Source organism: Sardina pilchardus, chromosome 14 (genome assembly GCF_963854185.1).
Source record: "Sardina pilchardus chromosome 14, fSarPil1.1, whole genome shotgun sequence".
Taxonomy (NCBI): domain Eukaryota; kingdom Metazoa; phylum Chordata; class Actinopteri; order Clupeiformes; family Clupeidae; genus Sardina; species Sardina pilchardus.
In genome coordinates, this window is record NC_085007.1 from 8,360,313 (window position 1) to 8,380,703 (window position 20,391).

Below are 20,391 nucleotides of genomic sequence, written 5' to 3' on the forward strand. Positions count from 1 at the left end.
CGGACCCGTACCACACATAAGAGGCGGAACCGCATTGCAGATCCGTACCACACACAATAGGGCTCGGGCACACGACTTGCATTCTAGGAATATTGCCGCCATGTTGGTAGCGCACTGAACGTGATGTCCATTCATTCAGATGCAGAAGACAAGAAGCAGAAATATAGTATTAGCTGTGCTGTGCCCGCAAAGTTTTCACGTCATGATCCCGAGCCCTATAAGCGGACCCGTACCACACATAAGAGGCGGAACTGTATTGCAGATCCGTACCACACACAGTAAGCGAACCCGTACAGGTCCGCTTCTTGTGTGTTGTACGGATCTGCAATACGGGTCCGCTTATTGTGTGTGGTACGGGTCTGCTTCTTGTGTGTGGCAGAGCCATAGAGAGAGCAGAGAGAGTTGCGACACGCTTTGATGTCGCCGCCACGCGATCAAAAGTTCCAAAAAACCTGCGCTGAATGGCTGAATTCCAGGAGGGTGGGATGTACTTCTAGATGCTGGAAGGTGTAATAAATTAACTCATTAACTACTGACCAAGAGATTGGCTGTAAATAGTTCCAAAAGTCCTATAACGAGGAAATAGCCTGGAAAAAGCACTGCCATTTTTTCCTACGGAGGTCTATGGGAGTGTCGCCACTCTGTTTTATCTACCGCTCTGTTGTGTGGTATACAATTCATGCAATGCAATTCATGGGTTTCATCAGGTCCCTTTCCACAGGTGTATAAAGTGAAGCACCTTGATTATCAATTCAGACTGCATGGTGATTGATACACCTGTGCAAAGGGACCTGATGAAACCCATGAATACGGGTCTGCCTCTTGTGTGTGGTACGGGTCTGCTTCTTGTGTGTGGTACGGATCTGCAATACGGGTCCTTTTATTGTGTGTGTGTGGCACGGGTCCTCTTATTCTGTGTTGTACGGATCTGCAATACGGGTCCGCCTCTTGTGTGTGGTACGGGTCCACTTCTTGTGTGTGGTACGGATCTGCAATATGGTTCCGTTTATTGTGTGTGACACGGGTCCGCTTATTCTGTGTTGTACGGATCTGCAACACGGGTCCGCTTATTGTGTGTGGGCCACATCTGGCCCACAGTCAGATACCGTAGGTCCGCTACATACGGATCTAAAGGCTTTCATGCGGATCCGGCCCAAAGGAAATTGCTATCTGGGCAGTTACAGTGACATGTGGAAGATTTTCAACAGATATGGTCTTGGCCTTTCAATAAAAATGCCCATAGTCCTTACTGAAAAATAAATTATAGCCTACATGCAGAGTCCGAGTAGCTTACGAAATGGTCCAGTTTGCTGTCTCTGTGGTGCTGATGATAGGCCCATAGGAGTTCTGCTTTGTGGCAATTATCTCTAGGCTCTTTTGTTCACACCTTCACCTGTTGCCAATGGGGGTTGCTGAAACACAATTTATTTCAATGAAAATGATTGTCTGCATACAGCACACTCCACAATAATTTATTTGAGTGAACTTTGATATCACACCAAAAGAGGAGAACATTTTATACTTGTGTCATAAAACAAAACAAACAACCCCATTAGAAAGTCCTTAAGACATAGTTGTTTTAAAACTAAATAATGTGTGTCACTTATTTATTGTCACCTCTCATAATATTGTCACCTCTCATACAATTATTGTCACCTCTCACTTCAACATTTGAAAGAGAAAATAATTCAGTTAAAGAAAGGTGGAAATGAACTGACCTCTGTAACCAGAGAACTGCTATCTTTTGGTGAATTTTTTTTTACATTTTGAGGTTGCCAGGTCACCCAATAAAAACAAACATCAGGCGCAACCTCATGGGTTTCCGTAATGCCCACTTTTCAAAGGTTACAATGTTTGTCCCAAAATCGGCACTATATACTTAAAGTAAGTATTGGAAGTGTGCAAGTAGGCGATTTGATATACAGCCTTTGACTGTATGGAGTTAGATTAATATTCCTGTCGAAAGGGACCTGATGAAATCCATGAATAGACCTCTGAGGCGCACTTACTGCCTGCTTTGTCCATGCATATAAGGAGATACAGGTGTTAATTTGAAGCTAACCCTACCCTAACTAATCATAGCACCTACTGTACAGTATTAAAAGTTACATTGTAAGTTAGCTCTGGGGTAGCAACAATCAAAGTGTGCAGTCTTAATACTGAAGATCGCGGTATAACTCAGAGTCAGAGGAATGGCCTGTGGAGAAGACTGTGATCTGAGAGCTCTCATTAAATGGGGAAATTAAATTAATTGGTGGTGTTTTTGTTTCAAAAATGTATACCATGCTTTTTTCTTTACTATTCATTTCAAAATAAATTTGTTTCCCTTCAAAGTTATTGTGGAAATTAACCAAGAGATTTGTATGCATGGGTTTCATCAGGTCCCTTTCCACAGGTGGATTAATCAAGCACTATACAGTCTACATTCTGCAGGTACTTTATTTTTCACACCTGGGAAAGGACCTGCGATGAATTCCATGAGGGTATGCTCTGTACAGGTGTGAGTGTACCAGTTAACAGTGACAAGGGTTCTCAGGTGTAAACCATTTAGACTTGGTTGCTCAATCTTCTGGTCTGGTATATACTGTATGTGTCTGGTCCCACACATACATGTATATAATATTCTATGAATAATATATGAACACATCAGAATACAAGAATACCCCAGAAGTCTATGGTCTCTGAATGCATATTAAGACATCAAAAGTCAGTTTTAACTAGGCTATTTGAAATGAGCTCATGATTTCGGCTTGTTATGCTGAAGCCAGATATCAGGACAAATTTGGGGTGATTTTACAGGTTGTGCTCAAGTAACACTTGATAATAAGCATACAAAAGATTTGTATTAGCTACAATAAAAACAAAAAAGGTTTGATATGTGTTTTGAAGTTTAACAGAAGTATAACAGAAGATGTCGGTGCCAAATGACACTTGATGATTTTTAAAAAAAGTAATAAATTATTAACTAAAACAAAAACAGGTTTGCTACATGTTTTCAAGTTTTCAATATACAATGTTACAGTTGTCCCACTCCTGTTATTAGCATTTTGAGCCCCTAATAATCTGTTATTTTCTGTAGCCTACGGTGTACCGTGTAAACAGGAATAGAGTCCATTGGGCAAACAACATATTCAGTGTCAGAATGAACATGTAAGGAGCAGAGTATTGGCTATAACAGAAGATGCAGGTACAGCACAGTTGAAACATCTGAGCTGCTAAAGAGCCTTCTGTGCATTCCTGAATTTGACAAAACACAACGACACACTCAACCTTCTCCAGAGAGCCATGTTGATGGCCATGGATCAGCACTGGCCACAAAATGTCTTTAGCAATCTCAAAATACAGTGAAAAATAGAAAACTTGGCTTAATATGCACGTCAGCAGTCATGTGCTGTTTGAATTAGGTTATTCACATATAGCTTATAGGCTATTGCAATTATAGACATATTGAAGATTTTCAACAGATAAGGTGAATAGAAATGTCCATATACTGAAAATTAAATTAGTGTGGCCTACATGCAGAGTTACACTCTTTTCTTGGGAGTGCGATATAGATAGCCAAGACAATATCAACTCTTCCCTAAAAAGGTGCTATTTTATGCACAAGAGGGTCATCTGAACTTCGAAAGGGCTAAAGGACCACTTAGGCTACAGCCTACAGTAACTATTAATCCAGAGAGCAAAAACAAGGTTGCGTTTTTTTTTATTTTCTGGTTATATTAGAAAGGCCTATATAATGTCAGATATGCTAAATTTTAACACACATATGAGCTTTCCTTTTTGTTATTAAAATAAGGAACTGCATTGTTACAGTAATTACAAATGTATACAGTGCTGAAAGTACAGTACAGTGTTCTGCAGAGTGAAATCTTTGGGAATTCTTGCGTGTTGCACGGAGGAATTCATTGATCTTGCCAACACTCTTTCAGCCCCCCCCCCCCCCCCCCCTGTCCATCCCAGGAAAGTGTCGTCAATTGGCCTCTTGAGGAACATACGCTCATGTGCTCATTTTTTGTCCTATTATTGCAACAGCTAATATGCCAAAGTTTTAGGCCACTTTCAGATTCAACATGTGTGAAACTTACATTCTTAAATTCAAATAGATATTGAATATGTCCAGCCCTCGACGTGGACCCAGTTTTGTTATTTTGGCCCACTGTGTATTTGAGTTTGATAGCCCTGTTTTCTCAAATATCAACAATTATGACAGTCCTTTTATGCTACTTCAGCATTAAAGGCAATTAGCCTATAACCTGACTGCCCAAATACCCACTCTTTTAAATAGGCATACATAAAAAAAAATCAGATATTTCAACTCATTTTTAAATCACCATTTTATTTACAATAAAAAATATCTACAATATAACGACACATTTGTATGACAAAGTTTCCTTTGATCAGTGTCAAAATTTACACAAGATGAGGAAATTATTTCAGTGCATTTCAGTATTCAGTATTGTATATATGATCCAAGTGGTAAAAAGGCATAGTAGGCCTTTCCCGAAACGAGCTTCGGACGCAGGGCATAGGATATATTGCTGCACCCACACTCTCCCTGTGCAGTTTCTCTGCCTCCCTCGCTGCATCCAATATGGATGAAGTCTTCCAGTGAGGAATTTTATCTTTCAATGTGTTTCCGAGTTTGGTATTCAAGCCACACACAAAACGTTCCACCAGGAATGCTTCAACAGTGTCGCCGTCCGCCATCTCAAAGCCGCGGCAGTGCATGGACATCTGGTCCAAACGTTTGAAATATGTCAAAGGGCTTTCACCTTCGAGTTGCTTGCAATCGTAAACACGTTGCCAGTCAATCTCACTACGCGTTGGATGCTTGTAGTGTTTCCAGACATCACTGTAGCGCATAGTGATTTCGTCTGCTGACGTCGATGTTCTTTCAGACATGCCACTCGCTGCCAGTGCTGACCTGCCTTTTTGTAATATCATTTCGATTCTCTTTTTTGTACGCAAAATTGTATGAAGTGCTTCGGGACTGAGCCCAAAGTTTTCAGCTAAACTGCTGCATTTCAATGTAAAGTCCTCCAAGTTGTCTCTGGTACTTGGGAGTGAAAGCGAGGAGTCTTGTTCTTTGTTCAGCGGTTTTCTGAAAATCTGACTCCCCGTAGATGGACAACAGTCTTGCAGACGTGTTCCATGGTGGCCGCAAGATGAGGGTGTTTTCGTCTCTTTCCTGGCGACCGAATGACACTCGACATCCTGCTTCTGGCGTATCGCTGACTCGACCTTCCACCAAGCGAAGGCTCGCCAATCCACAAATGTCTTGTGCTGTTCGGACAGGACGAGCTCGAGATATTCCATAACGTCCGTCTCAAAAGAGCCACCTGGGGGCCACCTCAGCTTCGGTGTTCCTTCAGAGGTCCACTTCTCCCATTTTAGAGACTGCGCGCAACTTTCAGCTCCGTATTTCTTATACATATATCTAGCGCATGTGCCCTTGGATGGGGGGACAACCTGCTTGCTGTGGTTATTGGTCATTTTCTCTTTTAAATTTTAGACAAATTCAGAGTGAAAATCTAAAATCAGATCCGTGAGACTTTTACTTAGCCTGCTTCCGCTCTACCTTGTCCTCACAGTCACAGAGTCTTGGAGAATGACCCTTTCTGTCAAGGTAAGGTGAGGTGAGTGAGGTCAGTGGGCTTTATATGTCCATTTTGGCCAAACACACCCACCCTGTCAGCCCCGCCTCCTTGGTTGATTGACTTGCTTGTTGCCACTTTTTTGTTACTTTCAAAATGTGTGTTACATTCTTCATATTTAATTTCATAATATTGTCGTGTCAAAATGTGGGTTTTCAAAAGTTTAATAATACAACATTTGTAAACTGAAAGAATACTGAAGATTGTGTTTATTTCTCCCAGAGACACGGTTCATGAAGCATGCTCCACATGTAAAATATCACTTGACTTTTATACCTGGTGTACCTACTGTCACATATTTGTGGTCACTCAAAATAGCAGACCAATGTACATTTTCTCTCCTAATTAGGTAAAGGTCAGTTGTTCAGTCCTTACATTGCAAGCATGTCTTGTCCAAGGATGCTTGTGCGTCACACATGTTCTTACCATGTAACCTAGTTCCTATGAATAACTTTGTTTACATTACTCATCACTTATGTACATTTTGTCCTATGGGAAATATACTACTTTGGGAAATATACTACAATATTATATTATAACAAGGATAAGACATGGTCATTATGTACATGAAGTGACAAATTGTCTTAAGCAATCTCAAACAGAGTGAAAAGCAGAAAACTTGGCTTATAATATGCATGCATAAGAAGCTGATCAGCCGCAGTGTTTGTGCTGTTTGGATATCTAAGGTTCTTCACATGGCCTACCTGCATAGTGCAATTACAGTGATGTTTATTATACAGTGATTTTCAACAGATATGGTCCTGGCCTTTGAATAAAAATGTCTATAAGCCTACAAGCAGAGTCCGGGTAGCTTACGAAATGGTTTGGTTTGCTGTCCCTATACGTGTTAATGATGCTGATGATAGGCCCATCTGATTGACCATGCTGGGCTGAATGGAGTTCTGCTTTGTGGCAATTATCTCCAGGCTATCAGTCTTTTGTTCACACCTTCACCTGTTGCCAATGGGGGTTGCCGAAACACAATTTATTTCAATGAAAATGATTGTCTGCATACAGCACCCTCCACAATAATTAATTTCAGTGAACTTTGATATCACACCAAAAGAGAACATGTTTATGCTTATGTCATAAAACAAAACAAACAACCCCATTAGAAAGTCCTTAATCAAGACTAGTTGTTTTTAAACTAAATAATGTTTGTCAATTATTTATTGTCACCTCTCATAATATTGTCACCTCTCATACAATTATTGTCACCTCTCATACTTCAACATTTGAAAGAGAAAATAATTCAGTTCAAAAAAGGTGGAAATGAAAAGACGGCACTATATACTTAAAGTAAGTATTGGAAGTGTGCAAGTAGGCGGTTTGATATACAGCCTTTGACTGTATGGAGCTTGATTAATATTCCTGTCGAAAGGGACCTGATGAAACCCATGAATAGACCTCTGAGGCGCACCTACAAAAAGGAACCAAAGCTGCCAGCTTTGCCCATGCATATAAGAAGATCCAGGTGTTAATTTGAAGCTAACCCTACCCTAACTAATCATAGCCACCTACAGTATTACACGTTGCATTGGTTAGCTCTGGGGTAGCAACAATCAAAGTGTGCAGTCTTAATACTGAAGATCACTGTATCCACTCAGAGGCAGAGGAATGGCCTGTGGAGAGAACTGTGATCTGAGAGCTCTCATTAAACGGGGAAATTAAATTAATTGGTGGTGTTTTTGTTTCAAAAATGTATACCATGCTTTTTTCTTTACTATTCATTTCAAAATAAATTTGTTTCCCTTCAAAGTTATTGTGGAAATAAACCAAGAGATTTGTATGCATGGGTTTCATCAGGTCCCTTTCCACAGGTGGATTAATCAAGCACTACAGTCTACATTCTGCAGGTACTTTATTTTCCACACCTGGGATAGGACCTGCGATGAATTCCATGAGGGTATGCTCTGTACAGGTGTGAATGTACCTGTTAACAGTGACAAGGGTTCTCAGGTGTAAACCATTTAGACTTGGTTGCTCAATCTTCTGGTCTGGTATATACTGTATGTGTCTGGTCCCACACATAATATTCTATGAATAATATATGAACACATCAGAATACAAGAATACCCCAGAAGTCTATGGTCTCGGAATGCATATTAAGACATCAAAAGTCAGTTTTAACTAGGCTATTTGGGATGAGCTCATGATTTCTGCTTGTTATGCTGAAGCCAGATATCAGGACAAATTTGGGGTGATTTTACAGGTTGTGCTCAAGTAACACTTGATAATAAGCATACAAAAGATTTGTATTAGCTACAATAAAAACAAAAAAGGTTTGATATGTGTTTTGAAGTTTAACAGAAGTATAACAGAAGATGTCGGTGTCAAATGACACTTGATGATTAAAAAAAAAAAAGTAATAAATTATTAACTACAGTAAAACAAAAACAGGTTTGCTACATGTTTTCAAGTTTTCAATGTAACAATGTCACAGTTGTCCCACTCCTGTTATTAGCATTTTGAGCCCCTAATAATCTGTTATTTTCTGTAGCCTACGGTGTACCGTGTAAACAGGAATAGAGTCCATTGGGCAAACAACATATTCAGTGTCAGAACGAGCATGTAAGGAGCAGAGTATTGGCTATAACAGAAGATGCCGGTACAGCACAGTTGAAACATCTGAGCTGCTAAAGAGCCTTCTGTGCATTCCTGAATTTGACAAAACACAACGACACACTCAACCCTCTCCAGAGAGCCATGTTGATGGCCATGGATCAGCACTGGCCACAAAATGTCTTTAGCACTCTCAAAATACAGTGAAAAATAGAAAACTTGGCTTAATATGCACGTCAGCAGTCATGTGCTGTTTGAGTTACTAGGTTATTCACATATAGCTTATATTGCAATTATAGACATATTGAAGATTTTCAACAGATAAGGTGAATAGAAATGTCCATATGAAAAATACATTAGTGTGGCCTACATGCAGAGTTACACTCTTTTCTTGGGAGTGCGATATAGATAGCCAAGACAATATCAACTCTTCCCTAAAAAGGTGCTATTTTATGCACAAGAGGGTTATCTGAACTTCGGAAGGGCTAAAGGACCACTTAGGCTACAGCCTACAGTAACTATTAAGCCAGAGAACAAAAAACAAGGTTGCCGTTTTTTATATTAGATAGGCCTATATAATGTCAGATATGCTACATTTTAACACACATGAGCTTTCCTTTTTGTTATTAAAATAAGGAACTGCATTGTTACAGTAATTATTACAAATGTATACAGAGCTGAAAGTACAGTACAGTGTTCTGCAGAGTGAAATCTTTGGGAATTCTTGCGTGTTGCACGGAGGAATTCATTGATCTTGTCAACACTCTTTCAGCCCCCCCCCCCCCCCCCCCCCCGTCCATCCCAGGAAAGTGTCGCCAATTGGCCTCTTGAGGAACATACGCTCATGTGCTCATTTTTTGTCCTATTATTGCAATAGCAAAACAGCTAATATGCCAAAGTTTTAGGCCACTTTCAGATTCAACATGTGTGAAACTTACATTCTTAAATTCAAATAGATATTGAATATGTCCAGCCCTCGACGTGGACCCAGTTTTGTTATTTTGGCCCACTGTGTATTTGGGTTTGATAGCCCTGTTTTCTCAAATATCAACAATTATGACAGTCCTTTTATGCTACTTAGTTTGTATCAGCATTAAAGGCAATTAGCCTATAACCTGACTGCCCAAATACCCACTCTTTTAAATAGGCATATAAAAAAAAACAATAACTATGAATCCCAATCAGATATTTCAACTCATTTTTAAATCACCATTTTATTTACAATAAAAAAATATCTACAATATAACGACACATTTGTATGACAAAGTTTCCTTTGATCAGTGTCAAAATTTACACACGATGAGGAAATTATTTCAGTCCATTTCAGTATTCAGTATTGTATATATGATCCAAGTGGTAAAAAGGTATAGTAGGCCTTTCCCGAAACGTGCTTCGGACGCAGGGCATAGGATATATTGCTGCACCCACACTCTCCCTGTGCAGTTTCTCTGCCTCCGTCGCTGCATCCTCTATGGATGAAGTCTTCCAGTGAGGAATTTTATCTTTCAATGTGTTTCCGAGTTTGGTATTCAAGCCACATACAAAACGTTCCACCAGGAATGCTTCAACAGTGTCGCCGTCCGCCATCTCAAAGCCGCGGCAGTGCATGGACATCTGGTCCAAACGTTTGAAATATGTCAAAGGGCTTTCACCTTCGAGTTGCTTGCAATCGTAAACACGTTGCCAGTCAATCTCACTACGCGTTGGATGCTTGTAGTGTTTCCAGACATCACTGTAGCGCATAGTGATTTCGTCTGCTGACGTCGATGTTCTTTCAGGCATGCCACTCGCTGCCAGTGCTGACCTGCCTTTTTGTAATATCATTTCGATTCTCTTTTTTGCACGCAAAATTGTATCAAGTGCTTCGGGACTGAGCCCAAAGTTTTCAGCTAAACTGTTGCATTTCAGTGTAAAGTCCTCCAAGTTGTCTCTGGTACTTGGGAGTGAAAGCGAGGAGTCTTGTTCTTTGTTCAGCGGTTTTCTGAAAATCTGACTCCCCGTAGATGGACAACAGTCTTGCAGATGTGTTCCATGGTGGCCGCAAGATGAGGGTGTTTTCGTCTCTTTCCTGGCGACCGAATGACACTCGACATCCTGCTTCTGGCGTATCGCTGACTCGACCTTCCACCAAGCGAAGGCTCGCCAATCCACAAATGTCTTGTGCTGTTCGGACAGGACGAGCTCGAGATATTCCATAACGTCCGTCTCAAAAGAGCCACCTGGGGGCCACCTCAGCTTCGGTGTTCCTGTAGAGGTCCACTTCTCCCATTTTAGAGACTGCGCGCAACTTTCAGCTCCGTATTTCTTGTACATATATCTAGCGCATGTGCCCTTGGATGGGGGGGCAACCTGCTTGCTGTGGTTATTGGTCATTTTCTCTTTTAAATTTTAGACAAATTCAGAGTGAAAATCTAAAATTAGATCCGTGAGACTTTTACTTAGCCTGCTTCCGCTCTACCTTGTCCTCACAGTCACAGAGTCTTGGAGAATGACCCTTTCTGTCAAGGTAAGGTGAGGTGAGTGAGGTCAGTGGGCTTTATATGTCCATTTTGCCCAAACACACCCACCCTGTCAGCCCCGCCTCCTTGGTTGATTGACTTGCTTGTTGCCACTTTTTTGTTACTTTCAAAATGTGTGTTACATTCTTCATATTTAATTTCATATTGTCGTGTCAAAATGTGGGTTTTCAAAAGTTCAATAATACAACATTTGTAAACTGAAAGAATACTGAAGATTGTGTTTATTTCTCCCAGAGACACGGCTCATGAAGCATGCTCCACATGTACAAAATATCACTTGACTTTTATACCTGGTGTACCTACTGTCACATATTTGTGGTCACTCAAAAAAGCAGACCAATGTACATTTTCTCTCCTAATTAGGTAAAGGTCAGTTGTTCAGTCCTTACATTGCAAGCATGTCTTGTCCAAGGATGCTTGTGCGTCACACGTGTTCTTACCATGTAACCTAGTACCTATGAATAACGTTGTTTACATTACTCATCACTTATGTACATTTTGTCCTATGGGAAATATAGGCTACTACTTTGGGAAATATACTACAATATTATATTATAACAAGGATAAGACATGGTCATTATTTACATGAAGTGACAAATTGTCTTAAGCAATCTCAAACAGAGTGAAAAGCAGAAAACTTGGCTTATAATATGCATGCATAAGAAGCTGATCAGCCGCAGTGTTTGTGCTGTTTGGATATCTAAGGTTCTTCACATGGCCTACCTGCATAGTGCAATTACAGTGATGTTTATTATACAGTGATTTTCAACAGATATGGTCCTGGCCTTTGAATAAAAATGTCTATAGGCCTTACTGAAAAATAAATTGGTGTAGCCTACAAGCAGAGTCCGGGTAGCTTACGAAATGGTTTAGTTTAATGTCCCTATACGTGTTAATGATGCTGATTATAGGCCCATCTGATTGACAATGCTGGACTGAATGGAGTTCTGCCTCCAGGCTATCATTCTTTTGTTCACACCTCCACCTGTTGCCAATGGGGGTTGCTGAAACACAATTTATTTCAATGAAAATGATTGTCTGCATACAGCACCCTCCACAATAATTTATTTTAGTGAACTTTGATGTCACACCAAAACAGGAGAAAATGTTAGGCTATACTTAAAAACCCAGTAGAAAGTCCTTAATCAATAAATATTTGTTTTTAAACTAAATAATGTAACTTATTGTGAATAAATATGGTCAGTGTGCAGGATTTTTTTCTATGTTCCTGATCTGTGACCTGACTTGGTCATCTCCAACGCACCAACCAGCGAGTTGTACAATGTTTGTCCCAAAATCTGCACTACATACTTAAACTAAGTATTGGAAGTGCAAGTAGGCGGTTCGATACAGCCATTGACTGCATGGAACTTGATTAATATTCCTGTCGAAAGGGACCTGATGAAACCCATGACTATACCTCTGAAGCTCACCTACAAAAAGGAACCAAAGCTGCCAGCTTTGCCCAAATAAGGAGATCCGGGTGTTCATTTGAAGCTAACCCTAACTAATCATAGGCACCTATTACAAGTTACATTGTAAGTTAGCTCTGGGGTAGCAACAATCAAAGTGTGCAGTTTTAATACTGAAGATCACGGTATCCACTCAGAGGCAGAGGACAAAAGTGTGTGGAGCGACACGCATGTATTGCTGATTTCTTCGTCCATGATGTGCTTTATATTTTCTTTATTATTAATTTCCAAATAAATTTGTTTCCATTTAAAGTTTCTTTATTGTGGAAATAAACCAAGAGATATGCACTATTTGTATGCAAGGGTTTCATCAGGTCCCTTTCCACAGGTGGGTTAATCAAGCACTATACAGTCTGCATTCTGCAGGTACTTTATTTTTTACACCTGTGGGAAAGGACCTGAGGAAACCCATGAATAGGAGGGTATGCTCTGTACAGGTGTGAATGTACCAGTTAAAAGGACACTTCACCGATTAGCATTAAGCTTTGTATCTTTAGAAAACCAGTCATGTTTTTGAATGGTCGTGCATCATTACATCAGTTTGCCTTGAGATGGGAGAAATACGGATTTCCATGTTGGACTTCCTGCTTTCAATGATGTAAAAATCATCATTTTACATAATTGAAAGCAGGAAGTTCATGGGTTTCATTGAAATCCTTATTTCTCCCATCTCAAGGCAAACTGAGGGAATACATACAGACGGCATCTCGTCATAATCGTGGTTACCGCCCCCAGTTACCGTGTTAACCATGGCTGAAACATCCCCCGTGGGGGAAAACATTTGTGTTCTGCTAGCGAGTTAGCCCCATTGACTTTCATGTGTGATGTTAGCATGTTTTCCCCCACAGAGGGGGCGGCAACCTTCTAACCGTCTGTATCTATGATGCATGTATCGAAGAGATACATTGGGTGAGACTTGCTTTGTCTGTAGCCTACTGTACTGTCCAAGTGGCCAGTTAGAATTAAGCAGCTAGATGGCAATGCTACTGGGCCCTACACCATTGTCGGGCGAGTAGGCTGTAGTCCTAGTAACATTGCCATCTAGCGGCTAAGATCTTCAGCGTCTGTCAAGAACGTTAATTCTAACGGGCCACTTGGTGGCAGTGTTTACCAACTCTACAGGCTACAATTATTTTCCTCTTTGTTCTTTGTCTACACGTAGGCTACATGAGGCTTCGAGGCTATATCACTTATTTTTTAATTTCATTTTTATTTGTTTCTAATTCGGATTATTTTATAACAAAATATTTACACAACACAACGTAAGCTCCATGGATCTTCTGAGGTGAGAAAATACTGACGCGTGTGACAATGATTACACTTTTGTCCACATGATGGGGCCCAAGAGCTGGCAGTATTCCTGGCAAACCGGGAGCGCATCACTCGGGTACCGCCACACTCGCCTTGACCTACACTAGCGTGAGTTCCACGGTTTAGATCCACAGTGAGGACGACCGCGTTCGCAGCCACGCAGACTCTGCGTTTTGTCCCAGTTCTCAGCACCGACAAACCTCTCTTTCTACCACGATGCCTTCGAATCAGAATATGCAAGGTAGGATTACAGGAATGCGCATTTTAAAACGTTGATATCGATATCACAATTCACATTTATAACGTTATGCTTCAAACAGAGAAGCGGTCATCCAACGTTATCAACTGGAATGCTAGTGCTGTGATGTTAGCCACTGTTGTAGAGGTCCTTATCAAACCTGCTAGCCTCTGTTAGCAAATAGGCAGAGCTAACCTCAGTGCCATGTGGAATTTCGAATATTAAAATACGCTTTCTAATGTCTGCAGGAGGTAAAACCTTTGGATTACTGAAAGCCCAACAGAGGGAGAGGTTGGAAGAAATAAACAAGGTGGGTTATTCTTTGACTGTGTCTTTCTGTGGGTCTCCTGACTGCAGCCGGTATTCTTGTGTCTGCTCTCAACGGTATGCATTTTCGCAGACTTGGCCTTGAACCTGTCGATATAAACGAATTAATCACATGATAATAAGGCCATAAATGAATCGTGTGAATGAGAGCAGTGTCGCATGACATGAGTAGTCTCTGGCAAATTTAAACGTTTTGTAAAATGTGTTTTTTGCCTGTGACCTATTTACGGATGTATTATATTAAGAGCCACTTGAAATAAATCAGCCCGCCGGGTTTTCCTCCTAAGGAAAGCCACTTGTTGCTTTTCTGTCATTCCCAGCTGTGGGGTTGGGTGGGGGTACAGCATGTGCTCGAAGGACCGACCCTCCCTTGCCGCGACCTACCAACGGAAACCTTTATCAGTTGTCAGTGGCGTGTACTCTGTGTTCTGACCTTTTATTAGGCACAAATAGCCAGTGAATAAAGTTAAAATAATGCTATTGAAGCAGACAGGGGCCCCCGTCTCCACCTTTGAGCCCGCAACCCTCTTGCGCTCCGACGGGAAGCAGGTGTCTCGATAGCGGAATGAATGAGCCCATTGTGTCGCGGTTGCGACGGCGGACCAGAGTAGCGCTGGCATTTGAGCCTTCGCAACCATTCCCACAGCCCCCACTCGGTTTCAGTCTCTTTCTCCTTTCTCTCTGATTTGCTTAGGTGCCTCTGGCAAGCTGTCAGAGGTTTGCTTTGCTTTGCTTTCAGTGCTGTTGCCGGAGTAGCCTAATTCAGGTCTCGGTACTATGCAGGGGTCTCTCGGCGGGAGAACGGGTGGGATTGAGCTGCTGATTGCAAGGGTGCGCCTTATCAGTGCATTCAACCGGCATAAGCTGGATAACCTAACGGCATTACCCTGCGCCTTGTGGCGTTTAGCTGGAATCGGTAATAATAATTGGGCCGAAATGCGTCAGGGCATAACACCGAATTAGATTTTAAAGCTTTGAGTTTTTTTTTCGCTTGCTGACAACAGATAACCTACGCAAGCATAGGCTATCACCTGTGTTGGTTCAGTGATTCAGACTGTCGTTTTTCTTCTATTCTTCACGGTCATTGCCATCTCTGACTCAGGAGTCAGGACCGCGTTAGGCGTCACTCATATCGGAAGGTAGAAGACGTGTAAATCAACGTAATACTTTGTCTATTTTTATACTGCCATTCAGCCAATAGTTGACCTCCATTTTTTTTCAGCCGCCGAGCTTTCTTTGGCCAGTCATTACCACAGAATTGGACCGTATTATCCGCCTCCTCTCCCCGTCTCACCGACAAAGACAACCGTGTCAACATGCGGTGCCTTAACCTCGTTAGTTACTCGGTCATCATCTGCCCTGTGCTTCAGCGATGAGTCAGGGCTAACTCTTGCCCGTCCTCGAGGCTTAGATGACCGCAGTAACACTTACGCAGGTTGATTCAGCACATTCCCTTACAGGCTTGCACAAACATAGGCCTGCCCTCCCTCATACATTAAACCAAACACCTGAGTAAGACACTGAAGTTGCTGATGCTGAGTTTGTGAAAAGAGGATAAATTACCACCGGCTTAGATACACATACTCCTTAATCATCATAAAGATTTGTTGATTGCAGAAGTAGCATGTATGTCACTATTGTTTTACCCTTAAAACGACAAACAGGTCCCCCCCCCCTCCCCTCCCTCTCTCTCTCACTCTCACACACACACACACACACACACACATTTGATTTGTTGTGTAGCGTGTGTCCTGTGTGGTGGGTATATGCCCCCAGCGTGGGTTCATTGATGGGCAGTTTTCTGTCCTGAACTGCCTTCGCTCAGACAGACGGGGCCTATTGAACTCTTTCCCATTTAAATCCCTGCTGTGGCTCAGTAACCCATCATAACGCTCAGCTCAGCTGCTGTGTGTGCGTGTGTGTGTGTGTGTGCGCGTGTGTGTGTGTGTCTGCGGGTGTGCGCGCGCTGGAGCTCTAAACCTATCCTTAACTCATCATAACACTCAGCTCAACAACTGTTATGTGTGTGTGTGTGTGTCCCCTCATGTCCTGCACACAGACATGCTAAACCTCTCTCTCCCACACACATACACACACACACACACACACACACACACACACACAGATAAACACTGGGGATGTAAAGGTACATATATTAGTACTGCGCTGTTAGTGTTTAGGTGCAGGATGTTAGGTTCAATGCAGATGTGTACCAAATGCAGTCTTTAACAGTAATCAGCAGTAGCACAGAGGTGTCCATGAATTATTTGAATGCTCTTGAACTTCTGACTTCTGACTTATCAGGTCGAGATCAGGTCAACATTTCAAGTCCAAGAAAATAGACAAAACACAAACAGAGTTCCTGTTTTTTGGTCATGAACCCAGGGAGGGACACACATTTCATAATTTAAGTGATGACACAGTTTTTTTTCCATCTATTCAGACCTTAACCCACCCCATTGCCACTGTTGCATGATGCATGCAGTAGCTGAGGACAGAATGTTAAGATCATAAAAATAAAACTCTCTAAAGTAGGGTTCAGACCAATGATTCCTGAAGAGACGAGCAGAGCAGAGACGTTCTAAAACCTTGCAACTGCGACTAAACATGTTGAATGCTCTTCGACGGCTTGCAACTACGTGCAACATTTAATTCGCACCGCTGCAACTCGGTCTCGTTGCGTCGGGAATCTTTGGTGTGAATTGGGCTTTACAATGCAATGCTGTGTTGGCCAATTAAACTATCCTTACAGAAGTATTCTACATGGCACCAATAGCATTGTAAATGCTACTCACGTTGCGCTTCAGCAACATTTTTAGGTTAGCAGTTCCTACAGGCTAACTATGAAATACACACTGAACTTTTGACTTTTGTGTACTGTTACACCCCTAACACACACACACACCCACACACACACACACACACACACACACACACACACTCACATTTTGTTGTCGGTCATACTCACATGCTCTCTATGACTCAATCCAATGTGTCTTTCACGCGCTCACACATACACAGCAGTATGTGAGAGTCTGTGCTAAATATGTGCATATGTGATAGAAACATCTCGTACTTGCACACAAACACACCACAGTTACAAAACAACACAAAGTATGTGCAGTATTCACGCATCTATGATAATTGAAAAGATGAGCCAAAAATAGCTGAGACAACAGCACAGGTGGACCATCAGTCTAAGAAACATGCAGTACAGTAATTTCCTGTGTATTTAACCACATACCACGCCACAGGACAGTGCTTTATGCAAGTTAAAGGAAACAAAACCATATTATTGCCATATTAACTGCCCCCATGTATTCCTCATACCTGCAGAAATTTTGCCTAATCAATGTATACTCCACACCTAATAGTTTGGAAGTTACGGTACATTCTTCTCTACACATTTTGGGTCGCAGAGACCCACTTCTGAGTCTGTGTTATCTGAGCTGTGCTGCTCTTTGGCTGTGTGGGAATCTGATCTGTGTTTGCGTTTCTCTCTCTCTCTCTCTCCTTCATTCTTCCCTTTCTTTCACTCCTTCTTTATCTCTCTCTTATCTCGGCCTCTTTCTTTCTGTCTTCCATTCTCTCTATCTCTTGTTCTTGCTCTCTCTCTCTCTATCTTTCTCTCTATCTTTCTGTCTTTTGCTCTTTTTCTTTTCCCCCCTCTGTCCCTGGATATAGGAGTTTATGGAGGATCAAAAGTACAGAGATGAAGAGGATCTTCCAGAGAAACTGGACTCCTTTAAAAGTAAGAGGCACAGGTCACTGTGTGTGTGTGTGTGTGTGTGTGTGTGTGTGTGTGTGTGTGTGTGTGTGTAGCTACTCTGGCCAGGGAGATCCAGGCTTTCTGTGGCTACCAAAGCTGTGTACAGTGTCAGTTTGTCTTCGGTTGTGTGTGTGAGTGTGTTTGTCTTGAGCTACTCTGGCCAGGGAAGGTTCAGTTGTGTGTGGTTGCGCATAATTAGTGGCCACGCAGACAGTGAGATATCACCACATGTTTACTGACACAGAAAAACAGAGGGCACAGAGGCAGAAGCTGCCGCCGCGTCCGTACCACATGACCACACGGTCCAAGAGTCCACGGGGACTCTGGTTTGGATTCCGACGGTCATTTCCTGATCCCAATCTCACTCACTCCCTCACTTCCTGTCACTCCGCACTATCCTATCTGGCAAAACGCGGGAGGAAAACAATCTTAAGAGTCTGAAAATATGCTTAAAAAAAAAATAATAATAATAATAAAACAATATCCTAACAAATCAATGCAATGTGTTGGTGGAGAGGAGCAGCTTCCCTGCTAGCCTGGCTCTTGTGTGCGTTGTGCTTGTGCGTGCCTGAGCCGCTGGCGTGATCTGCTCACCAACGAGTCACCCGCCAGCCCCGCGGGCCTCGGGCCGCGCTCACGCCAGGGTCACGATGGGGTCCAGATGGAACACGGCCGGCTGCTTCGCTCCACAGCTGAGCCCGCGGGCCCACAGTCAGGTTCTGGTTCCGAGGACAGCCTGGCGCCCCGAGTCCGCCTGGCGACTGTTTCCATGCCCTGGCAGAGCGCCCGCTGCCTAGTCAGGGACACACACCACCTCAGGCTCCGCTGTGCTGACACTGTCCTTGTACCACCCCCATAATACTCCCTATACCCCATAGCACTCTATACATCCCCATATTAATATTCCCTATACCATCCCCATAATACTCCCTATACCATCCCCATAGCACTCTATACATCCCCAAAACATTCCCTATACCACTCCCATAATACTCCCTATACCATCCCCATAGCACTCTATACATCCCCATATTAACATTCCCTATACCACCCCCATAATACTCCCTATACCACCCCCATAATACTCCCTATACCATCCGCATACCATGCGCTGGTACCATCCCCATAACATTCCCTATACCATCCCCATAATACCCCCTATACCATCCCCATAGCAATCTATACATCCCCATATTAACATTTCCTCTACCACCCCCATAATACTCCCTATACCATCCGCATACCACACTATACAACCCCATAACATTTCCTATACCATCCCCATATCATGCGCTATACCATTCCCATACCACCCTCTACGATTATAGTCATTGTTCATTGTTATCTTGAAATATGACACGGACACCACCATGAATTAGGTCAGTGAGAGATTCATTTTTATAATGGCAGCACAATGTATTGTGTGTGTGTGTGTGTGACTGGGGAGGGGTGTGTGTGTGTGTGTGTGTGTGTGTGTGTGTGTGTGTGTGTGAACGTGCTGACTAACACATTCCCTGCTTTAGATGCTCATGCAGAGACAGAAACCAGGACGGGTGTTGGAGTGTTCCGAGAATCAGTGAGGAAGTGTGTGTGTGTGTGTGTGTGTGTGTGTGTGTGTGTGTGTGTGTCCTGGGTGCTTGTAGGAATGCATGATTATTTATACAGTCTAGACTTCCACACATTGTCCAGTCCAGGTTTGTATGCAGATGTGTGTGTGGGGGGGTTCCAGACGGTCTTACACTCCTGTGAGTGTGTGAGAACATTGTGTGTTGAGTGTTGATGTATGGTTTCACATACAGTCTTGGCACAAACACTGCGGCACCTGTGAATGTCTTCTCCCTCACTAGTGCTATCCTCGTGTATATTCGTGTAATTGGGCTGTTTTGTGTTTTGAGACAGTTGCTGTGATTTGTGTGTGTGTGTGTGTGTGTCAGTGTTGTGATGCATGTGTCCGAGGAGAAAACGTGGTCCGCAGTGGCAGCAGAAGAATGTTCCAGACCTCTCTGCCTCACCACTGGTGGCTCCCAGGCCTCTCTGTGCATGTGTGTGTGTGTGTGTGTGTTTGTGGCCATAGGGGAGAACATGTGGCCTAAGATGAGGAAAGAGGGGGAGTGTGTGTGTGTGTGTGTGTGTGTGTGTGTGTGTGTGTGTGTGTGTGTGTGTGTGTGTGTGTGTGTGTGTGTGTGTGTGAGTGTGTGAGTGTGTGAGTGTGTGAGTGTGTGAGTGTGTGAGTGTGTGTGAGAGAGAGAGAGAGAGAGAGAGAGAGAGAGAGATGTGTGTGTCTAAACAAGTTATTCAGACAGCCAAGTGAAGTGCTGAGATGCACAACTCACAGATGACCCCCAAGTTCTCATCTTATGATTTCCCCTGCAGATGCCTCTCTTATTGCTAACCCCACACAGAGCTGTGTGTGTGTTGGTACACGATTGGTATAAGCCAGATGAAAGTTATTGCATTGTGTATGACAAAGACATAAAGTATGTACATGTGAAATTGTGTATGAGTGAGTGAAAGGGACTATATTTGGTTTAAACACACT

At 42.5% G+C, this 20,391-nt stretch overlaps 1 protein-coding gene across 1 annotated transcript in view; it reads left to right on the top strand.

Annotated features, from left to right (window-relative positions):
* The first annotated feature begins 13,612 nt into the window (after positions 1–13,612).
* The window catches only part of aif1l (allograft inflammatory factor 1-like), a 19,286-nt gene continuing 12,507 nt past the window's right edge, over positions 13,613–20,391 (top strand). The window contains exons 1-3 of the mRNA XM_062554679.1: positions 13,613–13,759; positions 14,005–14,066; positions 17,768–17,834. Of these exons, the coding sequence (XP_062410663.1) occupies positions 13,735–13,759; positions 14,005–14,066; positions 17,768–17,834 (154 nt within the window). The 5' untranslated portion in view covers positions 13,613–13,734. The remainder of the gene's footprint in view (positions 13,760–14,004; positions 14,067–17,767; positions 17,835–20,391) is intronic.